We start from the raw sequence: 24,076 nt of genomic DNA, 5'->3' as shown, positions 1-24,076 counted from the left end.
AAATAAATGCATTTCCAGCACAGCTGTAATTTTTTAAAGTTGGATTTTCCTTCGTTACCAGTAATGATTTATTGAGCAACAATAGCTTGGGTGGATATTGAGTAGAACACAGAGATAGACAGAGCACCAGCCTGGTGAAATCACAAACTTAATTTGACTGTCAAGTAACAAATTAATGGAAAGAGTTCAGTTGATAACTCAGTTTGCTACTGCAAAATCAGAGATTTGATTCTCACGTGATCCAGTTACCCCTGCAAAGAGAAAGTTCCATTTCATAGCCCAACCCGACCATCTTTGTTCAGAGATGTACTGTTGATCATGAGGAGAAAAGCAAAGGAGTATGGAAGAAATGCTTGCTCAATGCAGAAGTGAGCCAGTAGCTATTGTGTTGTATATAGTCCAACCATGAGGCAGAAGCTGTGTTTTGAATGTATAGAGGGCATCACATTGTTGGGAAAAAATGTGCACAGATTCAAATTCTACTCTCAAAATTGTGCACGGTACCAATGTCAAAGGCATCTTGCCTGTTGTCTGCATCATTACCACTAAGAATCTAAAATTGAATTTTACCCTTAGTATACAAAAAACGTTGTTTTTAGTAAATGGTTGAGTGTTTTCACATAAAGTTTGTAAAATCCATATTCAAATATATGCAGCTTTCTATGCATGTAAAGGAACATGTGAACTAATTGCCTAGTTGTTTTGCAGTTGAACATTTTGTAGTCGGAAACTACATTTCTTATGTATAGAGAGGAGGACAGCCTCCTCCTGGCCCCCTCCCAATTCCTCTCTGGTACTTGGCCTCTTGTCCTAGTCCCTATGATGATTAGAAAACAACAGATATGAGTGAATGCCCTAATGAATGCTATAGGCTATTGCTCTGGTCTCATGAAAGAATCTGGAAGTGAGATGTGCACATTGATTAGCTGCATGCAGGGCTGAGTAGAAAAGTAGGGGTATTTGCCCACCATGTGTGGGTCAACCCTCCATGGACTTAATCAAGTCCACCCTGACCTACGGACCAGCGCATCAAGATAATTGCATGAGCTTTTCCTTATTGTTTAACCACCTTTGCCCATTAAGAAATAGCAGTGAAAGAACACATCAGGCCTCTTATTTCCATGGATTTCCTCCTCTAAGTCTTCGGAGTCTGAAGGCACTAAATGGATTATGGCTATTTTGCTTTCTGCCTTCTTTTTTTTTTTTTTTTGAGTTGGAGTCTCACTCTGTCGCCCAGACTGGAGTGCAGTGGCCGCTCCCGGCCACCGCAGCCTCGACCTGCTGGGCTCCGGTGATCCTTCCTCCTCAGCCTTCCAAGTAGCTGGAATTACAGGCATGCGCTACCACGCCCGGCTGATTTTTTTGATTTATTGTAGAGATGAGGTCTCGCTGCCCAGGCGGGTCTCGAACCCGCGGGCTCAGGCAATCCACTCACCTCAGCCTCCCAAAGGCGCGGGATTACAGGCTGAGCCACCGAGCCCGGCTGCTTTCTGCCTTCTAATGAGTAATTTACAACCTGAAAAATTTAAGGATTAAATAAATGGCTCTGTAAAGCAACTAGTCTCAGTAATGCATTTATTACCTTCTTGAGTTCTCCAATTACAATTGATTGCTCTTTAGCTAGGCTGCTAATTGTTAGAAAAAAGGAAACAAGTTTTAATCTTAATAGGTATCTTCTAGCCTGGGATTAGAACTCATAATTAACAGCTTGTCTCTTAGAATCCTCTGTCTTATATCTAAACAAGTACTTGCAGATTAACAAACTGCAAGGTTCAGGAGCCTACATTAAGGCTATAACAAAATGACAGCAGACAAACACCACCGTATTGAACTACACTGATAAGGATTTACTCTAACTTTATTCTTTACTCTGCGTGTGTGAACTACCTCCAATTAATCAATCAAAAGTCCATATTGGGCTAGCCCTGGTCTGAGCCTATCTCTCCTAAACACCAAGAATGCATTTTTAGTTTTGATTTCAAATATGCTTTCTTCATGTTCTCTTAAAGAAAACACAGTGTCTTAGACTATTAACCCTTATTTGGAATTGGACAAAAGTAGTCAGTGAAACCATTGGGAAATTGGAGAGAAAAAGATATTAACAAGAGCCTGTAGGGAACCTGCATATTCTTGGATCCTGTACTAGGCCATGTGTGGGGAAATAGAAAATCATCCAGAGCTTTAGGAAAGGTATAAAAGAATGCTAGATCAGTCCTTTCTTTAAAACTCTTCCAATACTACGATTTGTTCACCATTTTAGTCTTTGAGACAGAAAGAAGTGGAAGGAAGGAAGCAAAATAACTGGAAGGAAGACAAAGTTAGAGTACAGAGTAGTAGAGCATGTTGATATGCAAAAAATTGTGTCCAGCAGTCAGGCAGATCTGGGTATGTCCTGGTTCTGCATCCTACAAGCTCTGTGACCGCAAGTCACTTAAAAACTTTTCTTCGCTTTTTTTCTATCTGTAAAATAGAGATGATGTCTATCTTGCAGACTTAACATGAAACTAAATGAATAATGTGTGTAGATCACCTGGAACAATGTCCATTTCATTATCGGGAAAAAAAAAATATATATATAGCTTTCTAATGGAAAATAGCCCAACTCTACCATATTTATTTAGAGATGTGTTGTTGATCATGAGGGGTAAAGCAAAGGAGTATGGAAGAAATGCTTGCTCAATGCAGAAGTAAGCCAGTAGCTATTGTGTTATATATAGCCAATGAGGCAGAAGCTGTGTTTTGAATGTACAGAGGGCATCACATTGTTGGTAAAAAGAATATATGCACAGATTCAAATTCTACTCTCAAAATATGGAAATGTATAATGTGTAGAAAGGTAAGAAAGGAAAAAGAGAAAAAATGCTTAGAGTACTTTATACCCACTCATGAAGGGAGATTGGATTTACCAATCCCTGAAGAACTCTCTCTTCACACTAGCAGCATCCCCATCCTTTCAAGGAGTAGAGTATTCTGCACAATTACCATGAACAGGTAACATGGAACAAAAGAAATTCAAGGTGAAGTCTGGGACTATACATTTTAAGGTTTTTTGTGTTTCACTTGGGTGTGTGTGTGTGTCTTTGTTGTGTTAGTTCCAGCTGAGCAGATCCTCTATGAATATTGCCTATTAAGATATTGTTGATACAAGGAATTAACTCCCCCCGCCCGCCCTCCCCCGCCCCAGTTATAAAGTGGTTGGGATTTTTTTAAAAGTAAATTGCTCTGTACTAATTGACCTAATTTGTTCATAAAATGCCTTTTAAAGGTCAGAGAGTTATTAACTGTACTGATGTTATGAGGTTGGTACCCTTCCAGAGACAGAGAGGAGACAAGTTCCTTACCGTCTTCCACTGCCTGAAGTCTTTGCACTCAAAATAATTGGCTTTGGACATGTTGTTCTGTGACCCATGGACAGTTTTAGTGCAGACTCCAATAATGAAGTGCCTTGTTTCTTCTGTTTGCCAAAGTGACTGGGGTTAAAACTTTCCCTGTGGGTATGCAAATCATATGTTGGTGTTCAGCTGATATCCTCAACTTTTTTGTTAATTGAAGATACATATTTTTAAAACCTGTGATTATAATAACCTGATTCTAAGTAAAAAGGCACATCATTTTTGTAAAGCAAAACGTTGATTTGTTTTATTTCTCAGCACCAAGGGTGTGCCTCTTTATTAACTTTGCATTCACACATAGCAGGTCTGTTCTTGTCAACAGGTTTTTATGGAATTTTGTATTTTCGAAATGTCTCAATGATGTCCACTTGAAGTCCCTACTAGACCCTAGGAAACCTTTTTTTGGTGTGATTTTCCAAATTTTTATCCAGGTTGAAATGAACTTTGTGTTCTCTTTCTACCCTTGCTTAAAACTTCTATGAAGCCGTATCAAAGATTGGATCACTGAAAGACAGTTACTGGTATCAATTTAAAAAACAGTATGCAGTATAGCATGTGAACCACAGCCTCTTTACCAGTGGTTCTCCTCCTTGGTTGCATGTTGGAATGATCTGTGGACTTTTAAGAACCAGTGGCATCAGGGTTCCATCCTCAGGGAAAAATGGTAACCAGGACTAGACCAAATACAAAACTGTATGGGAAGCTCTTTATAGAACACTATCTAGACCGAAAAACAATTTTTTATCAGTCATCTGTGAGCATGATGATCCAACAAAAAGGAACACGCTTTCATTTTACCCACTTTTCTCCATTTCATCCAAAAAAAAAAATGAGTAATACTGTCAAAGCCTAGTTGAAATCTAATGTGCTTTATGTCATACTCTGATTTACCAGTCCAGTAGCACTATCAATAAAATGACATTAATTCAGCTTATACCTCCATGCTATGCTATTTTCCAACTTTGCTTCTTCTGAAAATGGAGTTCATCATTAAAATGTGCTAGCTGCTGAATGAGTACCTAGCATATATTGTTGCATAATAACACCATCAGTCTGACTACTCATGATTAGGAGTGAATTACCTGTATGGCTAGGGAGAAGGGAGGGCAGAAATCTAAATTTAGGCCTATTGACTACACTAGTAGGCTTCCTACTCCCCCCTTTCCCTGAACATAAGGCACTATACAAATGTTAGTTATTCTTCTTTTTTTTTATAGGAACAGGGAAATTCTAGTTAGCTTTTTGGCTAGGGAAGAGAGCTAAACAGAAGGAGAGAATCTCTAGCAACTGAAAAACAACTAAGGGCCAAACTGCTTCTAGCTCCCTCCAAGCACTGGAACCTGTGTTGTGGATTGGAATGTCTGGGTTTCATGGCGCGCGTGCTCACTTGGAATTAAAGTCAGACATAAACTTCCTGAGCCCCAGAGAAGCAAGCATACTTTGCTAGCACTCAGTCAATATTGTTTTGAATGTATTTCAGGAAGAGCTGGGAGCATTCCCTTCTTTTTCCGTAAGCCACTATGGAGCAGCAAGGTTTATTGATGGTTTGTTGACACTCCTCCTACTTTGAGGGCAAACCTATGCCTAAGATGAGGAACAAGTTGGGATAACTACAACTAAAATAATTATGGAACACTAACAGTTTCTTTTTAATCAGAAAAAAAAATGGTCTGTCAAAAGATAGACAGCTCTTAAGAATCATTGGTTGTCAGGAATTCAGCATAGGAAAATGGGACTTAGCCATAGGAAAGCTGCAAGTCTCATTTAGATTGTAATTCAGAAGCAGACAGCTTAAAACCGGTGAGTTATGACCCAGTAGACAGCCAAAGGAGAAATTGATTCCGTAGCAAATTCAAATCCACAAATCTCCGACCAGCAAAAAGGAGGGGAAAGAAAGTTTAAAAAATATGGTGACCAGGGACCCACTGTAGGCCAAGACTGATATCCCTTGTCCTGCTATTATCATTTCTCAGAATCCTTATAGCATTGTTTGGAAATAAGCCAGGGACGCATATGCCTATTGCCTTGATAAGGGCCATACCTATAATTAAGTAGCTAAGTCCCTCGATCAAAGTTCATTCTAAAAAAACAAATCATGAAGTGTGATGATGGGTATTTGCCCACTAAAATGCCCACTCACATATTTTATTTTGTTGCTTTTAAAATCTGTGTTTCTGCCAATTAAATTACTTTACCAAGAAAATCAGGGTTTTCTTTATAATTAAGATAATTTCTAACCTTTGTTGTTATTTTGATATGTACCTTTTTCAACCTGGTTGTAACATCCTTGTACAAAACCCTTTGCATTCTGATAAAAAGATACTCTGAGATGTCTTAGATAAGCCTCTCTGTGGAGAAAGTTAAATTAATTAAGGCAATCATAGCTCTGTAGCTGAGAGAGCCAGAGTAGTAACGTTAACCCAAGAATCAAGCTTACCTTTTTGTTATTGCTTGCTTCTTCCCTCTTTTTTTCTTCTTCTTCCTCCTCCTCCTCCTCCTTCTCCACTTCCTCCTCCTCCTTCTCCTCTTCCTCTTCCTCCCTCCCCCCTCCTCCCTCCCCTCCCCCTCTTTCCCTTCCCCTTCCCCTTCCCCTTCCCATTCTCCTCCTCCTCCTTCTTCTTCTCCCTCTTCTCCATTTTCTTCTTTCTCTCCTCCTCCTTCCTCATCTCTTTCTTTCTTCTTCTTTCTTTTTTCCTTTTTTTTTTTTTTTTTGCTTTATTTTCTTTTTTGGTAAAGAACTACCCTCATGCTCAGACAGCAAAATTCAGCAGTACCTTTTCATCTATGATGGTCAGTGAACGTGAGGGATCTAGACAAGGGGCCTTCTAGTGTTTCTACCAACTTATAACATCATGTGAGTTGAAGAGTGAATTGTTTACCCAGATCTGCCAGTCAGAACTGTATGGTCTTGTGCTTCAAAGGAGTAGAATTTAACTAGATTACTATTTGCCAGTGGGCTTTCCAAAGCCCCAGAGTTCCATGGAGTTATTTGAGATATTGAAAGAGCCAAGGAGGAGGTCATATGAGTAGTGCTCTTAGTTCCACCAGAATACTTCCTCTTTAATTGATTCTCTACATTGGGCTTCACATGAGATTTACTTAAATAAGGGGAGAAACTCATGGGTCCCTTGCTCCAATTCTGTGTGCTCTGGCTGTACATAGGCTGCAGCCTTCCCTGACTTTACCAAAAGGGTCATGGCTTGAGTATGTATTATCTTTATGAGTGTTTCCAGAGGAATGATCTTCAGAAAGTAGCTCAGAAACATCTCTCTCATCACCTCTGAGCTAGGTCTATATTCCATAGAATAAAAAGATCCCCCTCTTCCTACCAAGCAAAAACACTTGATCATGATGTGAAACATGCTGCATGTGGCACTCAGTAACCTCACTTTGATAGTCATCTTGGGGAGAAGCCATTGAAGAACACTGTAGTGATAAAGCCATTGCAGGGACACATGTTCTACACTCTGGAGTATGATGGAAATAATTTTATGTTGTTATGACCAGAGCTGATGAACTGCATAGAAAACAAAGGTGACATCAATTTATGTGAGCAGCAATGCATGTTTCACAGGTCATATCACACTCAGCCTGTTTTGACCCTAATATGATAATTCGGAAAAGCTAAAAAGAATCAGTTTTCTCCTGCACTAATACTCTGAAATGAGACATGAACAAATGTATAATGTTAAGTAATACCTTAGAACTGAAAATTAGGTATGGGTTAAAGAAAAAAATGGGAGGGGCAATATACCAAATACAGAAAATGTGTTGAGAAGTTTTGTGTGACAAGGACAAGAGAAATGGACCAGTAGCAGAATAGGACCTAGGATCCAGGTCCCCTTGATCTCGCAAACTTTCTAACTTTTAACTATGTTTCTTTTTCTCTTCATTCCACCAGCCACCTTCTCTCCCACTGTCCTTGCCCTACTTTCTTCTGCTCCCCACGCTTTTTCCAACTCCTTTCCTCTATCTCCTGCACCAATTTGTTTTCCTTCCTTTCTTAACTCTTTGCCTACTCACACCCCCACTTCCAAATCCCCTGGAGCACCAAACCTTGCATACTGCTTAGACTGCCCAAGGTTGCTTCATAAGCACAAATAGTCTACTCCACATTTCCTAACAAGCATTACTAATCCTGAAAATGAACACATGTATTGTCAAAGTCATCTGGTATTTATTTTACAGCATTGGTCAGTTCTTTGTGTTTGAAAAGTGCACTTTAAAGCTAGGCTAACACCTAATCAGTCAGCACTACCTAATTAACTTTTATTATCAACCTATAAGGGAATAGACCCAGAATAGGTTCATTTTAAATGGCTTTTTTATGGATGAAACAACAAAACATCAACAATAGAGGCCCATCATAATTTGTGACAGATGAGAACTTCTATGCAACACACATATAGGGAGTGAAATTAAACCCCATTGCTTATTCTGCTATCACAACTGGACTCTTGGGCTGAATAAGTCAAAGTATGGAATACAGTACTAATTAAAAATGTGGTGATTTCTTTTTGCAGATTTGGCACAATTTACTCTCTTCTTAGAAAGAAAAATGTCAAGGTCTTTCATGAAATCCATAAACACATCAGAAGCAGCAATAATACACTCTGACCTTTAACCTCTGAAATCTCAGGTCATGAGTAAACTAAGGCAAAAGGTGTCAAGTCACTCGTTGCCAAATCTCTCTCATAAAACACTCAAAGTTAGTTGAAAATTCTAAAATGAGAAAAGAATCAGAACAGTGGTAGATTACAGGCAACAACCAGAGTAAAAGCTGCATATAAACTTTCAACATATATATAATGTGTATGTATATGTGTGTATATGTATATATACACAGTGTATGTATATATCTATCTGAAATTGCCTAATAACATATATGCAGTGTACATGTGTATACAGTTGACCTTCTGTACCCATGGGTGCCAAGTCTGTGGATTCAAACAACCACAAATCAAAAATGTTTTTTTAGATAATGGTTTCATTTGTACTAAATATGTACAGACTTTTCTTCTTGCCACTATTCCCTAAACAATACTGTATGACAACTACAGTCATGTGCCACATAACAATGTTTCAGTCAAGGACGGAGAGCATATACAGTGGTGGCCCCATAGGATTACAATGGAACTAAAAATTCCTATTACCTAGTGATGTCCTAGTTGAAGGCATTATTTGTGTGTTTGCGGTGATGCTGGTATGAACAAACCTACTCCTCAAGCAGAGCCTTAGATCCTTCAGGAGGTAATCCAGAAGAAGGTATTGTTATCATAGGAAGTGACAGCTCCATGTGTGTTATTGCTTCTGAAGACCTTACAGGAAGACAAGATGTAGAAGTGAAAAATAGTGATACTTATTATCCTGGCCCTGTGTAGGCCTCAGCTAATGTGTGTGCTAACACAGTGTGTTTGTGTCTTCTTTTTTAACAAAAAAATTTAAAAAGTAACCAAAAAAAAGATAATAATAATTACAAAAAGTTTATAGAATAAGGGTATAAGGAAATAACATTTTGTACAATGTACAGTGTGTTTTAAGCTAAGTTATTACAAAAGAGTCAATTATTTAAAATTTTTTAGTTTATAAACTAAAAACAGTTACAGTAAGCTAAAGTAAATTTGTTATTGAAAAAGTAATTTTAAAAAATAAATTTGGTGTGACCTAAGTTTATGGTGTTCATAAAGTCCACAGTAGTGTACAGTAATGTCTAGGCCTTCACATTCACTCACCACTTACTGACTCACCCAGAGCAACTTATAGTCCTGCAAGCTCTATTCATGCTAAGTACCATATACAGGTGTACCATTTTCTTTTATACCATATTTTCACTATACCTTTTCTATGTTTAGATATGTTTAGATACACAAATACTTTTCATTGTGTTGCAGTTGCCTACCATATTCAGTACAGTCACATGCTGTATAGGTTTGTACCCTAAGGGCGATAGACTATCCATATAGCCCAGGTGTGTAGTACACTATACCATCTAGGTTTGTGTAAGTACACTCTATGATGTTCACACAATGATGAAATTGCCTAAGAATGCACTTTTCAGAATGTATTCCCTGTCATTAAGTAACACATGACTGTATTTACATATAAGCATTTGCATTGTACTAGTTATCATAAGTAATCTAGAGATTATTTAAAGTACAGGGGATTATGTGCATAGGTTATATGCAAATACTATACCATTTTACATCAGGGACTTGAGCTAACATGGGTTTTGGTGTCCATGGTGTTCTTGGAACCAATCCCTTATGGATACTGAGAAACAACTGTGTGTGTGTGTGTGTGTGTGTGTGTGTAGACACTGGGCAATGTAGTGTGAAACCCATCTATCCCTCTAACTGGGTACCTTGCCCTTTGTTCCCCATTTCCAAGCAGGTAGAGAATGATCGACCTTGAGAGAGTCCATTTCCTCTGTAGAAGCAGGGGTGGATCAAGTACCAGTAAGCCAGTTGCTCATGGGCAGTGTGCCTAATTTCTTGAAAAGCCCTTGTCTGCCTCTGCTAAGAGATCTCTTACCCTAGAGACTGGGATTAATGAGAGGTAGTATTGTGCAGTGGTTAAAGAACACCGACTCTGGACTCATATTCCCTGGATTCAAATACTGATTCTCCCATTACTAGTTGTGTGACAATGGGCAAGTTATTACTCTTAACTTCATAGACCTCAGTTTCTCCATCTGTCAATTGGAGATTATAATAGAATCTACTTCAGGGCATATGAGCTAATAGTAATCATTCAATGTTATCTATTAATACTTCCTATAGATGTAATATTTATACAGATAGTGAGATATAGATGAATAGCCCTCTTGTTCTTACAGTTAAGTTGCATTGTATGGTGAATAGATTTTTGTGGGCTGGGCTGGAGCTCTTTCACCATGTAAAATATTATTTTCATGGTAAAATGTGTTATGAGTCCCAAGTATTCAGCCTACAAAGAAATTTTTTGCCACACCCTATCATCTTTGTAAAGTGAGTATACTGGTACCAGGGCCTCTTGTGGTTGCTAGTACATTTCCATGTAAGTCTCCTGGTTTGTTTTCTAATGTCTTAACCTAAACTTTATAAACTGTTATAATGAACTCAAGTCACAAACTAAAGCTTTTTAATTAAATGGTTAGTCCTGTTGCAAAACTGCCTTAATGAAAATTTATTGAGTACATATGGATTGTTTGGGGACTTCTTTGGAGAAATGTGGTAACTTCTATGATGACTGCTTTGATCTTTTTTAACCAAGGAAATTGCCAATAAAGTAAATTGAATTATTTCTTCAACTGGGTAGCCTAGTTTTCTCTTAGTACTTAGATAAATTGAGTTGCACATTAGAGTTAGTGAAAACTTTGATGTTTGTGTGTTATTACCAAGATACCAGAGTTACTATGAAGAATTCTAGAATATCAGAAACTTTTAGGTAATGTGTATATCACAATGAAAAAAGACAACATTTTTTCTGGCTGACGGTTGTGTTTTTAACATTATAAATAAGGTCAGTAGGTCATGGGAGCTATATTGCCACACTTAAAAAGAAAACAGACCTTGTTTAATGATCCAACAGATTAATCAAGAGCACCTTCTCTATTCAAGATCAGCCAGAGAAAATACGTTTCTGAACTAAGAGTATTTGCTATCTTCCCTTCCTCCGTGGATCTGCCTACATCAGACATTTGTGGTCAACTTTTTCCAACTGTCCCTCTCTTTGTAGGCATCCCCTTACAAACATTGTTCACGGAGCTCTTTTCTTTCCCCACACTGAACAATGGGTAGTCAAAAGTTATCATCACATGCCAGGCCTGTTAAACTCAGAAAAGGAGCTTGTTTTCATTTTCTATGTCTCTTCTTAGATTTTAATAGGCCGCTTTTAGGTTCTGAACTTTAATACTTTGTATATCAGTCTGGCATATTCCCAGTTCAGTTGAATTTATACATTTTGGTTCTTTCATTCAGCAACAAAAATATTTATTAAACAGCTATTTTAAGCAAATTACCACAACATCTAGAGTTGATCATGATACAGTTCCTCCTTTGTATGGACTCACGGTCTAGGAAGGAAGAAAGACCTGTAAACAAATAACAAGTATTCATACATAGCACACTGTGAAAATGGACCGATAAACAAAGGGCTGTGGGAACACAAAGAAGGAAATGGCTACTTCCATCTGCAGAATGACCAACTTTGCTGGTTTGCTTGGACTGAGGGACACAAGACCTTCAGTGCTATAACCCAGGGTAGTCCCCAGAAAATCAGGGTGGTTGGTTACCATATCTACTGGAAGGTATGGGAAAAATAAAGAGGAGATGCCATTTGAACTAGAGCTTGAAAAGCAAGTAGCAGTTTGCCAAGCACTTAAGAGAGATGAGGATAGCATTTTAGGCAGCTATGAAGGATAATTTTTTTAATTCAGGGAATGATGAAGAAATTGATGTGAATAGTATGTAAGCTTTGACTGGTGTATATTTTTGTGGGATTTGAGGGAGAAGAGCCTTAGGGAGAGAAGAGAACAGATGAGAACTGGAAAGTTGGGCAGGATCAAATCAGAGAGGATCTTACATGCCATGTTAAGGAATCTCCTATGTCCTGTGGATCAGTGGTTTTCAAACAACTATAGTAATCCTCTGGTTCCAGTGACACTGCTTCAAAGCATAAATAAATAGAGAAAAAGGCAAAAAAAAATTCTGATTGAAAAAGATATGTGTAGGGGTGGAATCCTAGAATCTATCTATCTATCTATCTATCTATCTATCTATATCCCTCTCCTTCTCCCCCCCCTTCCTTTTTTCTCAGCTGCTCTTGAGAAGAATTTTGGGGAGCACAGTTTGAAAATCACATCTGTGAATCATGGGGAACCACTAAAATTTTTAAAGCAGAGAAGTGAATGACGATGAGATCTGTGATAAGATTGTTAAGGAGAATGGACTAAAAATTTTAAAGACTTGAGTAACAAACACCAATTAGGAGGTTATTACAACCTTGGAGCTTCTGAGAGAAGCCCAACCATAAGCAAAAAACAATGGGAATAGAGAGAAGTAGATGAATATGAAAGGCATCTCTAAAGATTGCAATACTAGAACTTGGTAGACTGCTTATAGTGAGGGTAGGGGGAAGGGGAGTTTGCCAAGTGAGGAAGAAGAACTCAAAAGATGATTCTGTGGTGTCTTATGATAGAAGCAACCAATGAGTATATGGGAAATTTCTAGTCTAGTTTCTAACAGCCAGTTTATTTTCTTTGAGTTTTCACTAACACAGATAAAACCATGTGATCGCTTATGCCTAAATCTATGATCTGTGCTCCTCAATCTTTCTTCATCTAAGCCTTGACTTTGCTAGTAACTTTTCTTTTTGCTGTCATCATTGTATTGTCTACAACTGTATTTGTTTCTCATTAGCAGGGCAATGGATAGCAATTTTCTTTTTTAACTAAGATAGTCCCCAGTTTGCACACAGGATATGTCCCCAAAGTTCATTCTTAAATTAATTATTTGGAACACAGAGTACATTTTCCCATAGAAGTGGCATTATACATAGTGATTAGATTCCCAGGCCAGTCCACAAAGGCCAGTTTAGCTAATAGTATAACTGAAAGTGTGAATTTTTGCAATGGAAATTAGTTGGAAATAATACTGTTGCAATTAAAATGAAAACAATACTTGCAAAAGAAATAGTCTGGGTTTTTGTTTCCCTCAAAGGGTAGGGCTTGATGAAAACCTGCTTTTCATCAAGCTTTTCAAATTTATTTTTCAAAAAGTGTTTCGGAGGTTTTTTTAAATAATAAAAGTAACCGTGTTCATTGTAGAAAATTTTAAAAATTGAAAAATATATTTTAAAAATTCAGTCACTAATAACTACCACCCAGAGAGAACCACTGTTAACATACTGGTGGGTTTCAACCTTTTTCATAATGCATGTATTTCTTTAATCAGTCCAACAATAGTAATTATGTTGCATTCACATGATGAACTGTTATACAGCCCTTAAAATGATATTTATGAATAATTTTTTAAACATCAAAAACATAGTGATATAGTGTTGAGTAAAAGGCAGCCTTGCATGATTAGAGTTATGTTTGTTTAGGACTAGGATGGGCGACAAGAGCCGGAAAAAATTAAGCAAAAGACAGTGAGTTTGGAGGTTTAGTAGCCAGCTGAAATAAGAGAGGAAGAGGCAACCAATGGAATTTGCAGCAATTGATTTTCTTTTAATAAGGGAACAAAGATGGTTTGTGAGGACAGGTGTTTCAAGCACTTATCATCCAAAAACTAAAATACTCTGGTTGAACTTAATAGATCTGTTATGACTGGGGATAAGGGTGTGTGAGCAACCCTAATCAACCAGGGCAGAAGTCTGCTGTTAGGCTACCAACTGAAACACCCTACTATCAGTCCCCCAACAACAGCCACAACCAGACTTTTTGTAGAAGTTCTGGGGACGGTATATGTGTTCTTTGAAGTCTGTGGAGGTTCATAGCACTGACTCCTTATTTCTGATTTTCACTCAGACGGTAGGGGTTTCTTCTCCCCAGTTGCACTGTATCACCAGTATTACTCAGGCTTAAAAACTATGATTATGCCCATTTTTTTGATTCTTAAATGGAATGGCAAAAGGTGTATGCATTTCCTGAGGTAATTAGGCATGGATTGAAGAGTGATGAGAAGGAGTTGGGTAGAGAAGATGTGTATGTACTTCTTAGAAAGAGTGTATGGAGTAGAATGTATTAAGCTAAGAAAGGTGAAAGAAAAGTGAGAAAATGAAACAGTAGCAGGCATACAGATCTAAGGAGAGTGAAAAAGAGAGGGAAAGGGAAAAAGAGGTGTGTTTGCTTAGGAATGGACTTGGCTACAGAGTAGGAAAAAAGCAAGCAAAGGACAATGAGTTTGGTGGGATGTAGTAGCCAGATGAAATAAGAGAGGAAGAGGCGCTGATGGAATTTGTAGCAACCTATTTTCTTTTAATACAAGAACAAAGATGGCTTTTGAGGACAGGTGTTTCAAGCACTAATCATCCAAGAACTAAAATATTCTGACTGAACTTAAGTTAATATATCTGCTATGACTATGCACCATTTGATTTTAGCCCAATCAGTGATTTCCTAAAAGCAGTTTGTGCATCCTTTCCCATCTCATCTCTTTAGTCAAAACTGGATTTGTCACTGACTTGTATTTTAGCACAGAAGTTCAAATAGCTGCCGTTGGCATGTACTGTTCATCAACGAAGGAATTAAAAATTACAAAGGAATGAGAGGTGGGGGAAGGAATGTGTTCATTTGAAGGAAGTATATTTGCATGTGGGCTTTTAATTGTACAGTACTAGGGGGGAAATCCAGAAGTTTCATTGAACTCTATAGAAGAATATGGCATTATAATTCTCACACATCACTATGCGAGAAAAATCTATGGAATTTTGTGGTTCTTCTGTTTGATGTACTTATGATGCAGAGATTCTGAGTTATTAAGTATGGGGTCGGCTGCAGGTTTTCGGCCAGTGGTTCACATTATTGACTCTAAAGTGGAATCACCTGGAGAGCTTAAAACATGATGCCTGTCAGCAGTAGCAGAATACTGTCAGGGGAAGTAGGGGGCATGTAACATAACTAAGGGTACCTGACCCTAAACCAGGGGAAGTGAAGACCAGTTGGGGCCCTGAACTAATTCTGCACATAAACTACTTATGTACCTAATCCTGACTTGTACCCCACATCTTTACAATTAAAAAAAACAAACTGATGCCTGGATGTTGTTCTCAAAGATTTTTACTTAATTGTCCTGGGAATGAAAACTGGGTATGGGGATTTTTTTAACTCTCCCCAGCTGATTATAATGTACAGATAAGTGAGAACATCTAGGTGCTTAATTACTTGGGTGGGTTAAACCAACTGTTCTCAAAGTGTGGTCCTGGAACCAGCAGCTTCAGCATCAACAGGGCACTTAATTAGAATGCAAAATTTGGGGCCGGGCTCAGTGGCTCAGCCTGTAATCCCATTGCTTTGGGAGGCCGAGGTGAGTGGATTGCCTCAGCCTGCGGGTTTGAGACCCGCCTGGGCAACTTGGCGAGACCTCGCCTCTACAGTAAATCAAAAAAACTAGCTGGGCATGGTAGCGCACGCCTATAGTTCCAGCTACTTGGAAGGCTGAGGCAGAAGGATTGCCGGAGCCCAGCAGGTCGAGCTGCGGTGGCCAGGAGCGGCCACTGCACTCCAGTCTAGGCGACAGAGTGAGACTCCAACTAAAAAAAAAAAAAAAAAAAAAAAATTTGGGGTCCCTGCCCAGATTTACTGAGTCAGGAATTCTGGAGGTCTCTCGGAAACCTGTACTTTAACAGACACTCTGTATGATTCTGGTGCATGCCATAGGTCGACAGTTGGTCAAATGCCAAACTCCACTATGAAGCTTTTTATGAACTCTGGTGTAGATTGCTACATACTTATATTTACTTAGCACTTTTTATGTTCCTCTATTAGCTCTTATCTCACTGTATTGTACTGCTCTAGAAGTCTCTCTCCCTCATTAAATTGTGTGAGAGATTAAATTAGACAGTTCTTCCTTGCCCTTTCTAAAGTACAACTGTGGAGGTTGCAGGAAAGAAGAGATATCCTTACCAGCTGATGAAAACTGGACTGGGAAAAGACTGAGAGAAATACTTGTATTGATATTATTAGAAGCTATGGTAGGGAAAGGGATAAGGAGATGATAATTTTCTGCAAAGCCCAAACAAGTTTAAGAGGGAGCATGTCTTCATAAGAGTTAGGGAGTTGCAAGTGTCCCTACCATAAGAGATAAGATAGACAAGTGGGACCTCATCAAACTGACAAGCTTCTGCAAAGCAAAGAAACCATCAAGAGAGTGAGGAGACAGCCCACAGAATGGGAAAAATATTTGCCACCTGTATATCTGACAAAGGCCTAACATCTAGGATCTACAAGGAACTCAAATGCACCGAAAGGAAAACAAACAGCCCCATTAAAAAGTGAGCAAAAGACATGAATAGGTGCTTCTCAAAAGAAGATATACGGGCAGCCAACAGACACATGAAAAAATGCTCAGTCTCACTAATCATCAGAGAAATGCAAATTAAAACTCACATTGAGATACCACCTAACACCATCATGAATAAAACAAACAACAACAGATGCTGATGAGGATGCAGAGGAAAAGGAACACTTCTGCACTGCTGGTGGGAATGCAAACTAGTGCAACCTCTTTGGAAGACAGTGTGGCAATTTCTGAAATAACTAGACTTTGACCTTCTCTTTGACCCAGCAATCCCCCTATTGGGAATATACCCGGAGGAACTCAAGTCATTCTACCAAAAAGATACTTGCACAGGTAGGTTTTTTTGTAGCTCTATTCACAATAGCAAAAACATGGAACCGACCATGCTGCCCATGGAAGCTGGACTAGATTTTAAAAATGTGGTACATATACACAATGGAATATCATGCAGCCATAAAGAAGGACAAACATATGAACTTCACAGCAACTTGGATGGATTTAGAGTCTATCATACTCAGTGATATCACAGTAACAAGGAACAGAGTACGATATTTTCTCTCTCATAAGTGGACCTTGAACAATTATCATAATACTGTAAGAAAGAGATTGGCAGTAGTGGGAAACTGCCAGGGGAGGGGGTCCAGATTGGCAGTTGAGGGAAACTGCCAGGGAAGGGAGGGGCACACCTCATCAACAAGGGTACCTGCATAATAAATATTTGTATACCTAACCCTGAATTGTACCCCACATCTTTAAAATAAAGAGAAAAAAAGGTGCCAGGGCTTCCTTCCTGGCCTATCAGCTTTATCTTTTCCTAAAGTTTAAATAAAAAAAAGAGGGTGTTGATTGCATGCATTGGCAGGTATAACCCTGGTGGCAATATCTGTAGGCAAACTACTGCTTATTCTTCAAGACCCTTTCCAAATGCCAACCTTCACTGGGAAGCTTTCTCTGAACTCTGGTGTAAATTGCTTCATCCTTGTATTTACTTAGCACTTTCTGTGTTCCTCTGTTAGCTCTTATCTCACTGTTTTGTAGTGCTCTGGAAGTCTCTCTCCCTCACTAAATTGTGTGATCTTCAAAAGCAGAATCACAATCTTATTCATCCTTGGATCTCCAATGTCTAATTGAATACCTAATAAATACTAAATGCTCTAGAATTATTTGCTTAATGGGGAGATCAGGAATGACTGGCTTTTTTGACTATTAAGAACCTTCAAATTATGAATTTACCTTTATGAATTGATCATGGTCCTGGGTCCAACTCTGACTTGAAGGCTAGGGAACGTGATTCTGCTAACACACCATGAGTTGTTGTCTCTTAGTGGTGGCCTTACACCACAAAATTCTCAGACATGTATATATAATTATTAGCAACTTATTCTTTTACCATAGTAAATCCCAAGTGCCAGGACTACTACTACTACTACTACTACTACCACCACCACTGTTGACTTTTTTCATATTTCCTTTCATTGTAGGTAAGCCACAGAAAATTCAATTAAAATCAGTAGGGATACAGCTGACATAGGACAAAAGTATTTGAGTCCTTGGGCCCCACATGTTGCCTCTCATCCAGGCACTGCAGTCTTCTGGTTCTTTGTGTTTCTCTGTTCTATAATTTACTCTCTTCATCCCATGTCTACTCACAAATATTCTTCAAACAAAATAAGCACTTAGTATATTACAAATACTTTTCCATTGTGCCGTCCTGAAACTACACTCAGGTCAGCATGCTTGGATGTGTGTTCTCCAACCCTTTAGTGTAACAGACTTACAATCAGTCCTTTGTTTTAATTCCGTAGGTACTTAATCACACATTCATTATATATGAATTTTTTCTGACTTAACTCTCAGAGGACAACCTTGTAACCTTATTTCCAAGTTTTTTGGAGATGGGATACCTCACTGTCACCTCAGTTGCTGCCAAGATTAATCATTTCTAAATGTTGTAGAAACTTTGCAATATATGTGAATGTCATTCTCTAAAATGAAAATTTTAAGGCCCAGAGTATAAACCAGAAGAAACTGAATTTGTGCCTTCTGTACCAACCCACGACCCTAATATGTATGCGCTGAATAGAATTTTTTCTAATTTTTTTCTATAGGCATTATATCTGATAGCCACTAATGGAACCCCAGAGCTCCAGAATCCTGAGAGACTGTCGGCTGTATTCCGTGACTTTTTAAATCGCTGTCTTGAGATGGATGTGGATAGGCGAGGATCTGCCAAGGAGCTTTTGCAGGTGAACATAAAATAGGACAATTACAAAGAGAGTCATTATATTGAGGTTTTCCATCTCAGTGTGTGACAGTAAGAGAGTTCTGTCAAGACATGTCTACTTAGAGTTAGGCTATTATCATTTGATTTTAGACCACAGGCACATAACTGTAGGTATACATCTAATACATGATGATTAACATGTTGCCTTCCTTCTGAGAAGTTGGCAGTTTAATCTATAAATCTCTTTTGTTCTTCCTGGAGTCTTATTTTGCAAGGGAAAAAAAAAAAACAATGTGACCCTCTGGTGTTGCTGTTTTGTTCTAAACTTTACTTGTGCCCCTGGATGTTGTATACAGGTGCTCTTGGCCGGAGGTAATTCTCTACATAACTATGCAATTATTTCCATGGCATTTGCTACTCTAATGCTTTACTGGTCAAAGCCCCTTTGCTTGTGATGCCAATTGGCAGGCACCTGCTTGCCTGGGTGAGTACCATCCAGTGGTGAGTGCCTCTGTAACCATTTGTCCTTTTCATGACTCTCAGGGATTAATATATATATGTTGACAAGTAGTACTTACTATGTACCAAATTCTTTACATAAGTTTATCATTTAATTCTTACAACTCTATAGGATAGATGTTACTATCCCATTTATCAGATGTGGAAATTGAGGCTCACACAGTTCTTGAATGGCAGAACTGGGATTTGAGCCCTGGATTATCTGACTTTTTACTACATATCACACACAAACAAATTTAGACTAAAAGATGCACTTATGTGATAAAGCAGCACGTGACCAGGATTACATTCATAGCTTCACTGCTGGGGACTGTTCATTGGGGACATGTATCAAGACCTATAACATCTAAGAAAAATTACTGCTTGTTTTCTCTGTGACTTTGAACACATAAGCCCATTAAGCAAAAGGTGCAACATTTGATTATACAGTATGTTAACCACAGATTCAGTTTGTTTTAGCCTGCCATCCTCAAAGAAATAAAAATCTGTTCCAATTGCTTCTAAACTCTCTCCCGAGACAGTGCCACACCCCCGACCCCAACTCAGATCATACCTGGAATAAACCTATTTGGAAGAACAGAAGAGACTACACTTTCACTTTTTTGCTACCTGTGAACATCTCACACATTGTCATAAGGCCCTAAAATGTCAAATCTGGAATGGCCCTTTGTTAATCCAGCCTCAAGTTACAGATGAAAAACCTGAAATTCTCGGTGTTACACTTCCACACCTTTTACCCCTCCCACCACCCCATGTATGAGTTATGTGTGCTTCCAAGGATGACTTACTGAAAATACATGTTCTTTTCATGTAGCTATACAGCAAAATAGGTCATTGAATCAATATCTAGACAATTCATTCCTCAACAATACTTTTATATGAATCACTCAGGTAACTGATGCAAGGCTATATTTTAAGTCCAAATTGAATAGTTTGTTTATTGCATCTTTTCATTCCATACATGTAAGCAATAACCTGCATATCTCCTTAAGTCCATGTAAGTCTCTCTCTGACGCTAGCCTGTTGTTACCATTTTAGAGGTTAGAAAGGAGAGAGAGATGCATGGCATTCATGCCACTAGAAGACTGGAGAAATGACACAGGTCTTGAATATTTGTGTGTCTTTCTTTTGACCTAAGTCAATTCTCTGTCCATCTATTGGTAGTTTTTGAGCAACTTCAGTTAACAAAGCATAAGTGCCCTGGGTAATCCAAACCTGTTTAAGGCATGATTCCTACTCTTAAAAAGTTTCCTATCTTTTGAGGTACATTAAAGTATAGTGCAAGGTTGTTTAGAGACGCTTTCAAACCAAGTGGCTGTTCAAATAGTAATTGACATGGTTGTTTAGAGAAGTATCTCTATAGGCTAGGGTGATCAGAAAATATCTGTAAACAGTGAAGAGGTCTGCTCAGCCTTGAAAGATCAGTTTTACATAGGTTGAAGAAAAGAGGGAAGGGATTTCAGGTGTAAGTGTTATGGTATAATCAAAAGTACATAAGCAGTGTTTAAGGGAAAAGAACATAGAAAGTATAGCTGAAGTAGAGTTCAAGTAAAGAAGCTACAGTAGATAATACTGTGGAAGGCCTTGAACTTTAGGCTAAGGAGTTGGGACTGGAGGCACTGGGAAAATGTTGAATATCTCTGAGGAACAAACATGATAAAAGCTTTATTTAGGAATATTAATCTGGTAGCATGCAGTAAGAATTAACAATAGGAAAATATGGAGGCAGGAAGACCAAAGAGGAGTTATTATAGTTTGGGATTAAGTTGTTTGGGCCTAAACTAGGAAAAGCAAGAGGAAAATATAAGAGATATTGAGAAGAAATTACTTGGTAGCTGATTGCATTTAGAACATAAGAAAGAGGAAGACAAAAGTAACTTTAGGGCATCAAATCAATGGTAGCATTCAGTAAAAGGACAAGTGATGGAAGATAATCCAATGGCTAACATTTCTTGGCCCTACAAGGGATTGTCACCTCATGTAACCATTTTAATAAACAGAGGGGTGAGAATTAAACGTAAGTGCTCTGACTTCAAAGCCCCTGTAGCTTACGTTACACAAGAGTACTCTGTTTGGGAGACTTTAACACAACTTTTTAAATGTTGAACTTAAGGTGACAGAAGAAGATTCCACAGAAAATATCCAGTGGACAATTGGAGATCAAGGACTAGAACTCAGGAAAGAGATCAGGTCATACACTATGGACTTGGGAGTCATCCCCATAAAGCTGATGATAGGTTGAAACCATGAAAGGAAATGAGATCTGTGAAAAATAAATAAATTAGATAAAGCAGATGATGAGAGCCAAGTTCTTATATGTTGTTAGAAGAAGGAAGTGAAACCAGAGAAGAAGATGGAGAGGGAATCGACAGTACTCGTGGGTGTGAAAGAGACCCAAGATGGTAGGATGTCACAGACTCCCTCAAAATAAAACATTTAAAAGAAGGAAGAGAGATTTGCTTGTATTAAGGACTGCAGAGGGACTAAAAGACAAATGACGGAGGCACAGCTACTGGGTTTATCAGGAAGCCATTGATTTGTTGATAAAGAGTTTTAGTGGTCAACTGAAGACACTTTTTCAAGCACGAGGGCTGCTCCGGATAAATCCATCAGTTTAAGAAAATCAGAAAGTCAGACCATTGTAAACACAGTGCTGTGCCAGTCAGCTTTCAGAGTATTTCATGACTGTGAAGGAAGGACAAAAACATCTGAAGAACAAAAGTTGGCACCATTTTAAATTAAATGTTGTTTAATTGGGTGTTCAAAATATAGTTTAATAAAAAAGGGCTGCTTGAAAATGTAAAGTAATATACTTGTTGGAGAAAAGAATTCCAGTAATTTCTCTTTTTTTCCTTCCTTTTGCAGCATCCATTTTTAAAATTAGCCAAGCCTCTCTCCAGCCTGACTCCTCTGATTATCGCTGCAAAGGAAGCGATTAAGAACAGCAGCCGCTAGGACTGCAAGCCTTACCCTTCACCATCTCCCTCATGAGTAAGACTGAAATAAAACTCTGCTGCAGGAAAGATGGAAGAAAAGACAGTCAAGTGGGGTGGGGGTTCTTTAACTTTCAAATAAATAGAAACTTCTTATAAGCCTTTTTCCTACTCCCTCAGATTATGTAATTTATTTGTAAGCCTGAATCGCAGCCCAAACAGGGCAGCAATGTTGAAGTGACCATAAAGTGGTCACTTCCACCGTGAAGCGAAAGAGCCAGTAGTGAATCCCCTCATTTTGTGCATTCACTTTGAAGAAAAAGGTTTCTCAAAGATGCACACTTCCTCTTCATAGTGTTGTGTTTGTTTTTAAGTTAGAGAATAGTCCCTCTTGCATTCGAACCTCCTTCAAAACTCCTTACCCAATGTGATGTTTTTCACTTGCATTGTCATTAGATGTCCAGAAAAAAAATGTCAAAATGTTTTTTTAAAAAAGAAAGAAAAAAAGCAAAAAAAAAAAAAAAAAAAAAACCAAAAACACACAAACAAACAAAAAAAAAAAACAGAGCAAGTACTGTGTGAACATGTGGAAGTCCATGCCCTAATAGAGTTGCAATTTTTTATTCTTCTTCTATAGTGGTGGCTTGGTTTGTGTACCTATTTTTCTGCATTTATATTGGAAAAAGTTTCTTTTAAGACATTTTCCAAAAGCAGAGAGGAATATGTGTGTTCAGGAAGGGCTTTTTAAAATTATATGTCTAAATGAAGCTCAAATGGTGAAGTCCTGTCACATTTTTACAATGATGCTTAAGAGGGAGTTGACTTATCATTTATGTAAACCAGTTTGTTGATCTTCGTGATACCTGAAAGAGGATACACTGAAACTGTGGCATCCTGCTGGGTGAGGAAATCCTGATAGGAGAAACCATATTTAAACAAAAATGGGACTTTCTCTGAGAGCCAAAAGGAAAACAAGATACATGTAGAATACTGAAATCCTTGTTGGACATTGAGTAGACAAAGGTGAAGATACCTAATTTAATCCTCTCTTGTACTTGTGAAATATATGCACTGTAAAATAGGCACATCCGGAGGAAATCCATCTACCATCATTTCCTTATAAAAATTACCTATTTTGACAATTTATAACATTTACAATTTTTTGTAAACATCTAGAGAACAGATAGTAAACATCCAACTCTAAGAAATGGAATCTCAGTGACAGCTACATCGCAACCAACGTTTGGCTCTAAGTGCTTATTCCCATTTTCCCTGTATATCACCAATTTCTGTTTTGGAATATTGTGTGTTCATACTTAGTTCCTTGGGCTTTTCAATATCTAAAGCGTGTTCATAAACATCTTGAAATTCTCTCCAATGAAAATAATGTTGGCTTGTAATCATACCCCAAAAAATGTTAGTCCAACTGAATTCCTTTTGTGGCTTGGGAAAAATATCAAAATTTGACTATTAGTTCACCATGTTTCTATTTGTTAAAAATTCAACAGTTGGCACTTCCTGAATCTTCTGAGAGTAGAACAATATCTGGAGTGTGTCTGCATAGAAAAGGATGTGCTTCTCTTTTGAGTGTATTGTCAGTTTTATAAATTCTGGAAAGTTGTTTCTCTAAGCCTTTGAAAAGTTAACAATTTGTGCTGTAGAAGGCTTCTTGATTTGTAGTATATGAAGAATCTGAATAGGACTTAACTATGTTCAGGAAGAGGGGGAAAGAGATCAATGACATAGGCCTCTCTCCTTCTCTGCCGATGTACATCCATCTATCTAAACATCCATCCATCCATTTATTAAAATAAAGACACTTTTTTAGAGTTTCAGATAACCATACAGTGCACATGTTTTTGTTTAGGAGACAACACCTCTGGTGTATTTCCTATTTTCCTATTGTTTTATTTGACTATAAAATGTGGGAGGGGCTTAGCACCCCCCCCCCAAAAACTGTTTATAGTGGGATAAAACAATGAATGCAAAAAGAAAAGCAGATGATATTAA

At 38.2% G+C, this 24,076-nt stretch overlaps 1 protein-coding gene across 3 annotated transcripts in view; it reads left to right on the top strand.

Moving 5' to 3' along the window:
* Positions 1-22,225, top strand: part of PAK3 (p21 (RAC1) activated kinase 3) — a 293,428-nt gene extending 271,203 nt beyond the window's left edge. For 2 of the 3 annotated variants that reach the window (XM_021718266.1, XM_021718265.1), the window contains 2 exons: positions 18,499-18,636; positions 21,999-22,225. In XM_021718266.1, coding sequence (XP_021573941.1) covers positions 18,499-18,636; positions 21,999-22,088 — 228 coding nt within the window. In that variant the 3' untranslated portion in view covers positions 22,089-22,225. Of the gene's footprint in view, positions 1-18,498; positions 18,637-18,970; positions 19,099-21,998 lie in introns of all 3 variants that reach the window. The other variant, XM_008069468.2, reaches the window with a different exon arrangement.
* The last annotated feature ends 1,851 nt before the right edge of the window (positions 22,226-24,076 follow it).

This window comes from Carlito syrichta, unplaced genomic scaffold (genome assembly GCF_000164805.1).
Source record: "Carlito syrichta isolate Samal-C Ts95f unplaced genomic scaffold, Tarsius_syrichta-2.0.1 Scaffold312060, whole genome shotgun sequence".
Lineage (NCBI taxonomy): Eukaryota > Metazoa > Chordata > Mammalia > Primates > Tarsiidae > Carlito > Carlito syrichta.
This window is presented reverse-complemented; position numbering and strand designations above follow the sequence as displayed.